Source organism: Natator depressus, chromosome 25 (genome assembly GCF_965152275.1).
Source record: "Natator depressus isolate rNatDep1 chromosome 25, rNatDep2.hap1, whole genome shotgun sequence".
In the NCBI taxonomy this organism is placed as follows: domain Eukaryota; kingdom Metazoa; phylum Chordata; order Testudines; family Cheloniidae; genus Natator; species Natator depressus.
Genome location: NC_134258.1, coordinates 7,203,043 through 7,214,952, shown reverse-complemented (window position 1 = coordinate 7,214,952; position 11,910 = coordinate 7,203,043). Strand labels below are relative to the sequence as shown.

At 45.1% G+C, this 11,910-nt stretch overlaps 1 protein-coding gene across 1 annotated transcript in view; it reads right to left on the bottom strand.

The window, feature by feature from the left end:
* Positions 1–604: 604 nt before the first annotated feature.
* The window catches only part of ACER1 (alkaline ceramidase 1), a 31,542-nt gene continuing 20,236 nt past the window's right edge, over positions 605–11,910 (bottom strand). The window contains exons 4-6 of the mRNA XM_074939450.1: positions 7,764–7,901; positions 3,810–3,947; positions 605–1,018 (exon numbers count right to left, since the gene is read on the bottom strand). Coding sequence (XP_074795551.1) covers positions 850–1,018; positions 3,810–3,947; positions 7,764–7,901 — 445 coding nt within the window. The 3' untranslated portion in view covers positions 605–849. The remainder of the gene's footprint in view (positions 1,019–3,809; positions 3,948–7,763; positions 7,902–11,910) is intronic.

Sequence of the window (11,910 nt, the reverse complement as noted above, 5' to 3'; positions counted from 1 at the left end):
AGTAGAAGGGAGCAGCACCTGTGCTCAGGAGAGTTGCAAGGACTGCAATTACACCTGGCTCTTACCCAGGGTCTGTAAGAGGGAATGGCTCCTTGTATCTTGCCCCTCTTTGGACACCCAGTCATCATCTATCACTTCGAAAATCTAGCCCTCTCAGGATCAGGTGGCAGACGGATGCTTTGGTGGAAATCTTTGTCCAAGTGACTCACAGACAATGGGTATGAAATTAGGTACAGAGATGTGTTCCGGCAGTCATCAGTGTCTATAGCTATAATACACAACATTCATGAGAGGTCTCACATACATCAATAAATAACAATAATGTTAATCATAGCAGCCCCATAGCCAGTTGCCAGCACTTTGGCTTCTGTTTTATTAATAAAAAGAAAAGGAGGACTTGTGGTACCTTAGAGACTAACAAATTTATTTGAGCATAAGCTTTCGTGCATCCGATGAAGTGAGCTGTAGCTCACGAAAGCTTATGCTCAAATAAATTTGTTAGTTTCTAAGGTGCCACAAGTCCTCCTTTTCTTTTTGCGGATACAGACTAACACGGCTGCTACTCTGAAACCTGTTTTATTAGTGTGATTCCTCCAGCAGGGGTCACCCCCTCTCCCTGGGGATCAGTGCAAATTGTGAACTCAGGACAACGTTGGATTCTTCCAACTATGCAGACATCACAGTCAGTCTCCAGCATCAGGTGCTGCACCCCAGTCACCATGGTGGCATCCAAACAGCCATTCAAAGCAACGCACAGAGAGAATTGGGTATTTTAGCAGAAAATGGCTGTGCTCTGGCACTCCTCCCCCTCCCAATATATGCCAGGGATCTGAAAGACAGCACCTCACCCTAACACCATTTGTAAGGTGTCCTCAGAGCAAGGTAGGGCAGTGCAATTGGCCAGGAGTCACTAGGCCAGTACTCCAGCTCCGGTTCAAAGGAAGGTATCTCGTACTGAGAATCGAAGTAGATAAACAAGGGACAGCAATAGAGGATAGCGATGGATATCAGTACATGCCTGGCAAAGAAACAAAGAATGGGTGTGAGAAGCAGGCGGCAACACCAAAGCCAGTAAATCTTGCTCTCTGCAACGACACATCCCCTGTCCATATGATGGTGGAAAGTATTCCAGCCACACGGTAGTTGCCAGGATAGTATGGTGTGGATTTGTTGAAGAACACACTAGACCACATCGCTGGACACAAACCAGGCCAGATTCTGGTGTAAATCCATGTGGCTCCATTAAAGTCAGTAGCCAATTAACCCCATCGGAGGTCTTGGCCTAGTCATTACCCTCTCCTAATTCTCAAACCAAAACTCAGTCTACACTGAGGAACGTCATGCTAGAGCCCTGATAATGTGGCAGATGCTAGAACAATTCCAGCCACAGTGTGGCTATAGCTACACAGTTAGATCAAAACCAAATGATCAAGAAATCATATGCTGCCTGGCCTTGTATGTTCTGGAGTTCAGGGCCTGATCATTTGGACTCAGGTCTCATAACATTTAGATGCTCCCTGAGCATAGAGTTTTTGAACAAACTGGCTGACCCACTCAGGCAGCTATAAATCCTGTGAAAGCAAATTATTATCCTTCTCCTTCACTGTCCGTTATTCAGAGAATCCAGAGAACATGACAATTGATACAGCTCCCTGAGAAGAGATCCAGCATATGGAAAGCAAAAGGCATAGACTGCTATTTAATCAGAACAGTGTAAGTAAAGGTCTGGTTGGTAAGAATGTATTTGGCTAGTGCCAAGGGCTTAAGTGGTGTTTAATCAATTGTTAGGGCCAAATCTTGAGTGGAGCGAAACATTCACTGAGTTTTGTGTAAGTAAAGACTGAGGCCATGTCTATACACACAGCGCTGCTGCAGCTTGTCTGATGAAAAAGCTTTATGCCAAGAGGAGAAAGCTGTCCTGTCAGCATAAAAACACCTGCATGAATGGCGGAAGCTATGTCAGTGGGTGAAGCTGTCCCACCAACATAGCACAGTGCACACGAGTGCTTATGTCAGTGTAACTTATGTCGCTCATGGGCGTTGGAATATTCACACCCCTGAGTGACAAAAATTATGCCGACATAGGCTGTAGTGTAGACAGACCTTGAGTAAAAACTGAATCAGGACCTCAGGATGCAGTCCTTATTGCAGAAAGTGCCAAATAAATAGAGCTGTGCAGAAACAGGAATTTCCATCCTGCAGGAAGTTTCACACTTCAGACAAAAATTTAGTTACAAACTGGAACAAAAAGTCAAAAGTGTGAGAGTTTCTGCAGAACAGAAATGGTTGAGAAAGTCCATTCTGGAAGAACTGTAAGGGAATGTTTTAAAACACCCTGGGCCAAGCCCAGGGACCTAGCTTCCCAGGAAGATGGCAGACCGGGGACCCAGGGAGTCAGCTGTCTGGGGAGACTGGCAGGTGGGTGAGCTGCCGGAAGGCCATCCAGGCTGCCTGCAGTGTTTACTGGCCACTTCACCTTGACACCTTACAGTAACACCTTACAGTATGTGTTAAATACAAATGCTAAACAATCTGTCCACCTTGTCTTTAGCTCTGACACTTCTGAGGCTTGGTCTACATGAGCAAATGAGGTCGGTATAACTGAAAAACCCACACCCCTGAGCAACACAGTTAAACCAACCTAGCCCCCGTGTGATGATGTGACGCAGCAGGGAGAGGGGAGTATTGACCTGGGAATGTGCCCTGGGGATGGGAGACATGAGAGCCTGTAACCTGAGCCAGGAGCGGGAGGGGGAGGTAACACCTCTGCCTGGGAATGTGGACAAAGGCTGCAGGAGGGAGCCTGCTAGGGCGGGTTTAGTTTTCAGTTTGGTGCTGGGTGGAGGAATGCAGGGAACCCCAGGGCTGGGGTCTAAGCTCCCTGCTCCCCCAGAAGGACTTGACTGAGGGGTCCTGGGGGTACCCACAAGCTCTGTTTTAGACTGTGTTCCTATTGTCCAATAAACCTTCCGTTTTACTGGCTGGCTGAGAGTCTCAGTGAATCCCAGGAAGAGGGGTGCAGGCCCCGGACTCCCCCACACTCCGTGACACCCCGGTGTAGCTAGGCTGACAGGAGAATTCTCCCATTGACCTAGCTACCACACTGCCTCTCAGGGAGGAGGAATACCTATACCAGTGGGAGAATGCTTCCTGTTGGTGTAGATGGTGTCTTCACTGAAGTGCTATGGCTGAGCAGCTGCGCCGTGTAGACAAGCCCTGAGTACCTTTCCCAGACCGGAAGATGAGCTCTGTGTAGCTCAAAAGCTTGTCTCTTTCATCAACAGAAGTTGGTCCAATAAAAGATACTACCCTACCCACCTTGTTTCTCTGGTTTTCATAGAAAGTTTCAACAGAATCGACACGTTCCGGTGGAACTCTTCAGCTCTGTTGAATCAGCAATTTTCTGACAGACAACTGGTCCTTCAGAAAAATTTCAGCCAATTCGAGAAATAAAGATTGAGGCTGGGATTTTCAAAGCAAACTAAGGGAGTTAGGCACACCCATCCAATGGGATTTAGGGACCTGACTCCCTTAGGTTCCTTTGGAACTCCCACCCTAAAAGAATTAAAAATGAAGATGAATATAACAGTAAGGGATCATTTGTCAATCCTAATCTTGATTTCACATCACCATAGAGCTTCTCATGCTCCCCCCCCCTCAAGTGCTTTCTGATCTCCTAAACTCCCAGGCTGTCTCTGGGCATTCCATTCTGAAACCAGCAAGATGGATTTTTCCGTTGTGGAGTAACTCCCCATAGCGACTTCCCCACTGAGTCAAAGCAGCACTGGGGAAGAAGGAGCCACTCTTACCAGAAGCTGTGAAGGTAACAAAAGTTGATCCTCTGCCAAAATCCACAGAACCACTTGTCGCTTAACCAGCAGCTAATGGCTAGCACCCACCACATGACCATGAACGCAGCTATGCGGTGAACACGTGGGTTACTGCACCTGGGAGAGAGGAGTGGGGGAAAGATTGGTGTCTTGAGGTTAGGAGAAAATTGTCCTTTCAGTGTAGAATACATTTTTAAAAAGCAACAGTTAGATTTGATTTGCCAACCTTGATATATCAGAGCAAGACTTGGCTGCTTCCCGTTGGAAATGGACAGACCACATTTTCCTGCTGTTCCAGACGCGATTTTAGTTATGTAAATGGCAGTGTGCAGTGCTTAATTTTTGCCAGGGCTGAGCCCCGGCACCTCTGGGCCTGGCAGTTCATAGCCCGGCACCTCTGGGCTTGCTGCATCAGTTATGAAAGTAAAAAAATGGCGTGAGCCCCAGCACCTCTTTCATTACAAATTAAGCCCTGGTTTGGTGATGATGAAACATGCAGGATTGACAATCCTGGAAACCTTCAGGTGGGATTTCCAAAAGAGTCTGAGGGAGGTAGGCACCAACCTCCAATTGGAGCATTTTCAGCTCCTAACTCCCTTAGGCTCTTTTGAAAATACCAGCCCCTGTCCCCAGAACAAGTACAGCCCGGGGAGTGGCAGAGCAAACTTCTGCACAGATTACCATGTAGACATACTCTTTAGACTGTCAACAGGAGGGTGCATTCATACCAGTTGTGCTGGTGATTTCATGTGCTTGGGCATTTGCCCGTTAGGAACTGAGCCCACCTCACAGAAGCCATCAAACAGCTGCAAATTGGGAACACCAGTCGCTCTTCACTGATAGAAGCTGGATTTGAGCCGCTGACCTACAGATGAAGATTCCCTTCCCCAGCTCACTAGATTCTGAGCATCTTCAGAGAAACAATAATTTGCCCATTCTTTCTCAGGTTGGCGAGCCTGAACCTTCTGATTTTGGGGCAGCGAAGCCTGTGTGAGCTCACTCTGAGAGGCTGAGTGTCCATCCCAAATGTCTGTTGGTTCTAGCTGGCCAGCCTGATCCTTGAAAGAAAGGCAAGTTGTCTTTGTTCACAGTTTTGTGTGCACTGTTTACACCGGCGCTTTACAGCGCTGAAACTTGCTGCGCTCGGGGGGGTGTTTTTTCACACCCCTGAGCGAGACAGCGCTGTAAATTGCCAGGGGAGACCAGCCCTAAGGTCATGTCTAGCCAGTTTATAGCAGCACAGTGGTACCAATTCAGCCGCACCACTGTAGGCTCTCACCAGGAGCCACTCCATGCTGGCGGGAGAGAACTCTCCTGTCGACATAATGAAACCACCTCCTACAAGCAGCGGTAGCTTTGTCGATGGGCAAGCATCTCCAGCCACCATAATGCTGTCCACACCGGCGCTTTTGACGGCGTGGCTTACATCAGTCAGCGGGGTGTTTTTTTCACACCCCGGAGCAGCATCCAAGTTATACCAACAAAAGTGCTAGTGTAGTCGGATTACCAGATAGCAAGTGTGAAAAAATCGGGACAGGAGGTGGGGGGTAATAGGTATCTATATAAGAAAAAGCCCCCAAAATCGGGATGGTCCCTATAAAATCGGGACATCTGGTCACCCTATAGTGTAGACATAGCCTGAGTAGGTTTCCCAGGCCTGAAGAAGAGCTCTGTGTAAGCTTGAAAGCTTTTCTCTCTAACCAACAGAAGCTGGTTCAATAAAAGATATTATCTCACCCCCCTTGTGCCCCTTTTTGTGTCATTTAAGCCCCAGTTCAGCACAGCACTCCAATCCCTATTCACCAAAGCACTTAAGCAAATGCTCAATTACTTCCCTGAATAGGGATGTACTTAAGCAGGTACCTGAATGCCTTGCTGAACTGGTTTCAGAGTAACAGCCGTGTTAGTCTGTATTCACAAAAAGAAAAGGAGTACTTGTGGCACCTTAGAGACTAACCAATTTATTTGAGCATGAGCCTTCGTGAGCTGCAGCTCACTTCATCGGATGCATACTGTGGAAAGTGTAGAAGATCTTTTTATATACACACAAAGCATGAAAGGAGGAGGTATTTTTTCATGCTTTGTGTGTATATAAAAAGATCTTCTACACTTTCCACAGTATGCTTCAGATGAAGTGAGCTGTAGCTCACGAAAGCTTATGCTCAGATAAATTGCTTAGTCTCTAAGGTGCCACAAGTACTCCTTTTCTTTTTGCTGAACTGGGGCCTTAATGCAGGCAGTGGCCCTGTATCTGTCTAGGGACCACCTGAATTGGAACTGATGGCCTGTTCCAAAGCCCCTTGCAGTCAATGCATCTGACGAAGTGGGTATTCACCCATGAAAGCTTATGCTCCAATACATCTGTTAGTCTATGAGGTGCCACAGGACTCTGCCGCTTTCACAGCTCCAGACTAACACGGCTATCCCCTCTGATACTAGTCTTTCCATTGACATCAGCAGGTTTTAGATTAGGCTCATGGAGAATAGAATTAGGATACAACCATTTATAGTAGCGATAGACTTAACGCAGATGTTATCTTAGCTGTTTATACAATCCTCATTACCCCATCTGAGCAGCTTCCAGTCTTTAATATATTTATCCTCACAAACACACTGTGAGGTAGGGGAGTGCTATTTATTTCCCTTCTAAAGAAGGGTAACAGTGGCAAAGCAGGGTGTTCCTAGACCTCCCAAGTGCCAGGCTAGCACTCTAATCAATGGGCCACCCTTCCTCTTCATAGAGCCCTAATGGACAGAACCAAAGCAAGATTCGTGTCTTTGAGTTACGCCTAGGTTCCTCTGTGCCTGTGTGAATGTCTCCCTACGGCTGGGATTCAGTCATTACTGTTTTCCTGTTTAAAGTAGGTTTCAGTATCTTGTTTCCTTTCATTTTGTCATTAGAATTGTCCGATGAGGACAATTTTTGCACCCAAATTTTTGCACCCAAATGGCTGAAGGGGTTTAGTGCAAGCTTAACCAAAAAATTCCCCATGGGGCAGACACAAAAGAGTGGATACTGTGGTCAGTTCTGAGTATGTGAAAAGAGGGGGTGTTAACGGTTGCCTTTTGCAACCTTATCAGCAGTGGGTGCAATTCAGCGTCCACTATCACGCTGTAACATGATGCTTGGCTGACTTCCCACAACACTTACCTGGTAAATAAACTGATACCAGTTTCTAAATCCTGTAATTGATTCAAGGCATTTGCTTCACTTTGAGTGGTTGCTAATTCTGCTGACTTGGCTCTAAACTAGAAAATTGTCACATGCCAGGTTCTTACATATTTGCTTATGTCTGTTGAAATAACAAATTAAATTGCAGGTTTGCAAAGCCCTTTGCACAGACATTGTACAGACTTGTACACCTTGACTTCTATTCATTTCAGCCATGGTGTAGGGTCCTCGCAGACTGTAGGAGAAGTCCCCAATTTGATTTTCAGTTTAATTTCATCACTGTTGAAACTATTACAACTACTATTGATTGTTAAAAGACAGATTGAGGCACAAGGCAAATAAACAAAAGAAATCTGAATGGACAGATGTAGGTCTATCCAAAGTGCTTGTGTGTTCTTTTGGCACATCTTTGGAAATCTTGATTTACTGCAGTGCTGGTGATGCGGTGTATGTGTCTGTTTGTGCACACATGTGCGAGGATGTTTGTACATGCACAGGTACCTTTGCACGTGTGTGCTGGCATGCTTGTGCTTTAGTGCATGTGGGGGGGTGTGCACTTGTGTGTGTCTTTGTGTGTGCATATTTGCCTGCGTGGGCACATTTGTGTGCATGTATTTGCGTCTTTGCTTATGTGTATGCAAATGTGTGTGTGTGTGTACTTTTTTTGTGTCTGTGTGTCAGCTTTCCCCTACACTCCTGTCTGCAGAAGCATGAAATAAAAGTGCAAACAAACTGCCCTGCAAAGAAAACTCAGATCTTACTTTTTCAGCTCCTGACGTGTTAAATACAGGAGGTGGAGGGAAATGCTGTTGAGCAGATAAGCGTTGAAGGTAGGTTTGATGAATGACATCAGGGTGCAGACAACGGTGGTGAAGCCAACCAGCCAGACAAACTGAGTCCTAATGAGAAAGGGGAGGCAGACAGATGGGAGTGAGTATTAGGGGTTATACATGTCACACCAATGCAGGGAGGAGAAAGTTCCCTGTCAGTTGCTGAAAGGGTTAATATTAGGGCTGCTGATTAATCACAGTTAACTCAAAAAAATTAATCGTGATTAAAAAAATTAATCACGATTAATCGCACTGTTAATAATAGAATGCCAACTGAAATGTATTAAATATTTTTGGATGTTTTTCTACATTTTCAAATATATTGATTTCTGTTACAACACAGTCTACAAAGTGTACAGTGCTCACTTTATATTATTATTTTTTATTGCAAATATTTGCACTGTAAAAATGATAAAAGAAATAGTATTTTTCAATTCACCTCATACAAGTGCTGTAGTGCAATCTCTTTATCATGAAAGCGCAACTTACAAATGTAGGGCTTTTGAGTTACATAGCTGTACTCAAAAACAAAACAATGTAAAAATTTAGAGCCTACAAGTCCACTCAGTCCTACTTCTTCTTCAGCCAATCGCTAAGACAAACAAGTTTGTTTACACTGACGGGAGATAATGTTGCCCGCTTCTTATTTACAATGTCACCTGCAAGTGAGATCAAGCATTTGCATGGCACTTTTGTAGCTGGTATTGCAAGGTATTTACATGCCAGATGCGCTAAACATTCGTATGCCTCTTCATGCTTTGGCCACCATTCCAGAGGACATGTTTTCATGCTGATGATGCTCATTAAAAAAAAATGTGTAAATTAATTTGTGACTGAACTCCTTGGGGGAGAATTGTATGTCTCCTGCTCAGTTTTACCCACATTCTGCCATATATTTCATGTTACAGCAGTCTCACATGATGACCCAGCACATGTTCATTTTACGAACACTTTCACAGCAGATTTGACAAAATGCAAAGAAGGTACCGATGTGAGATTTCTAAAGATAGCTACAGCATTCGACCCAAGGTTTAAGAATCTGAAGTGCCATCAAAAATCTGAGAGGGACGAGGTGTGGAGCATGCTTTCAGAAGTCTTAAAAGAGCAACGCTCTGATGTGGAAACTACAGAACCCGAACCATCAGAAAATAAAATCAACCCTCTGCTGGTGGCATCTGACTCAGAGAATGAAATTGAACATGCGTTGTTTCGCACTGCTTTGGATCGTTATTGCTCCGAAACCCATCATCAGCATGGATGCATGAAGGGACATAGGAATCTTTAGCACATCTGGCATGTAAATATATTGATATGCCAGCTACAACAGTGCCATGAGAACACCTGTTCTCACTTTCAGGTGACATTGTAAACAAGAAGGAGGCAGCATTTGTTGTACCAATAAATTAAAAACCAGCAGGATCTTATTAAAGGGAAAAAGGCAAAATACCACATTTATTGTGAATACAGAAAGAATCATAGTAAGCAGTTAGTTATAGCTATAACATTCCATTCAATCTCATCTTTATTCACTCATTCATTCATACAAACACACACACACACACACACAGGTTCTGCAAGGTTGTTATCATAGTAAGCAGTTAGTTATAGCTATAACATTCCATTCAATCTCATCTTTATTCACTCATTCATTCATACAAACACACACACACACACACACAGGTTCTGCAAGGTTGTTATCATAGTAAGCAGTTAGTTATAGCTATAACATTCCATTCAATCTCATATTTATTCACACATTCACACACACACACACACACAGAGGTTCTGCAAGGTTGTCATCATAGTTACCAGCCTTAGAGTTGCTCATGCCAAGCCACTGGCCAGGTGGCCTGGACATGAGGAGGGAGCAGGGCCTTGTCAGATGCTCATCTGATGCTCCTGGAAGTTGGTTTGCAGAATCAGACCCCAAAGTTCTCACTTTTTAGAGTCTCTTTTTATAGGAATTTCTTCCTAGGCCAGTCTGTGGGAATTGCTTCATCATGCTGTTGCTGAATCAATCAGCAGATGGCACATTCCTGACGGCTCCGTGCTGCTAGATGTTATCTTGTTCTTTGGTTCTCCCATTCTTGAGGCTGTTGGGTGGATTCCAGTCTGCCCTCCGGGGGTCCTCTGGTTATTTCCACTTGACGCCTTCTTCAGCCGATGGACACTGGATTCTTAGGCTGGCACCTCCCTGATCATTCAGTTATTATCCACACCAAGCATCCATCCACATACATCCTCTATCTCTATTTTAATCACAATTGTTAATACAACAAAAGGGCGGGGAGTCTCTGGGTGCTGTTTCTGTTGTTAGAGTATTGCTTTGAGTCTCTGTGAATTGCTTTGAGAACAGACTCTGTCTTAGAATGTCCTAACGCAATTAGCAGCTTGCAAGTTTCACAGATAGAGGGAGAGAAACAGCACCAAAAACCAAGAGACCTCTTAATTAGTAATACCCTGGAATTTAAACTATGGGGAATCAAACTCATTTGTGATTTTAATACAGAACTTCTTTAATATGATCCAACACATTATCTCCTGCAAATGCAACCAAACTTGTTGGTCTGAGCGATTGGCTGAACAAGAAGTAGGACTGAGTGGACTTGTTGGCTCTAAAATTTTACAGTGTTTTATTTTTGAATGCAGTTTTTTTGTACATAATTCTACTTTTGTAAGTTCAACTTTCATGATAAAGAGATTGCATGACAGTACTGTACTTGTATGAGGTGAATTGAAAAATACTATTTCTTTTGCTTTTTTACAGTGCAAATATTTGTAATAAAAAAAAATACAAAGTGAGCCCTGTGCACTTTGCATGCTGTGTTGTAATTGAAATCAATATATTCGAAAATGTAGAAAACATCCAAAAATGTTTAAAGAAATGGTATTCCATTATTGTTTAACCATCACAATTAATTTTTTTCATCGCTTGACAGCCCTAGTTAATATTAATGAAACGTTGCCCTTCTCTAGCACCTTTCAGTGTTTTGCACAATGAGCTCAGCCTCACCCCACCCCTTCCCCATGGGGTTGGTGGTGTTATTCCTATGGTACAGATGGGGAAACTGAGGTACAGAGAGAGGAAGTGACTTGCCCAAGGCTTCAGAGGGACTCCATGGCAGAGCTTAGCTGAGATTGGCTACCCGTCACCCCAGGCACAAAGTGATCCATGTGCACATTCACAGTGACAGTGCTCAGCCGGTTAGCAAGTCTGCCCAGGGCTGCCATCTCCATAGCCGTCTCTCCCTAGATCTTTCTGCAGTGATAGCTTGGGGGTGGGGAGGTTGGAGGGTGGCGAGGGCTACACAGCAACGGGATCTCAGCAAGGGCAGGTGACTGGCTCTACATGGGGACTACAGACACTTCCAAAGTAGACACCCTGGAGGGCACAACGGGAGGGTGGGTGGGAGCAAGTTAACTATACATCGGCCCCAATTCCCAAGGCTGCTGGGGTCAGGATGTGTTGGATCAGTCCCTCAAAGCTGTTCTGACAGCAGCTTGTAATGGTCCCCAAGGGACCATTATGCCAGTTGTGATTGCTGGAGCACAGTGCACTCCGGCTTTGCCTCCAGCATGCCGCAGAGAAGGGCTAAGAGGAAACGGCATGGATCTGGCTGCACCAGCTTCCTGGGAGTTCCCCGTTCAGGGGGAATCCTCAGCTGTCAGCTTAGGGCAGCTTTAGGTCTGCTTTGGACTGCCAGAACGGCATAAGCAGGTTTACAACGAGGCAAGATCTAGTCCCTTACGTAGGACACCTGCTTTTGCCAGCTTGTCTCGTTGTGGTTCCTTCTTTCTGTCTCTAATACACGGCACAGGCTGCCCTTTGGCTAGGAAACCGTGTTTGTTTTATTAACTGAATCACTCTGGGAAGGAACCCCTGTGTTTAAATGTTGGCAAACAACATTTTGTTCCCTGGTAGCTGCCCCAGCTGAATCTCTGGGATCTTCCGCAGGAAGGGAGATGAGGACGAACAGCCAAAATCCTCCCTTCAGGCTGCTGGGATAGGATAGCCAGCTCACTGCCCTGATGCGCCAGGACAAGGCCGGCCTGCTGCAGCAGGCTTTGAGTGAATGAT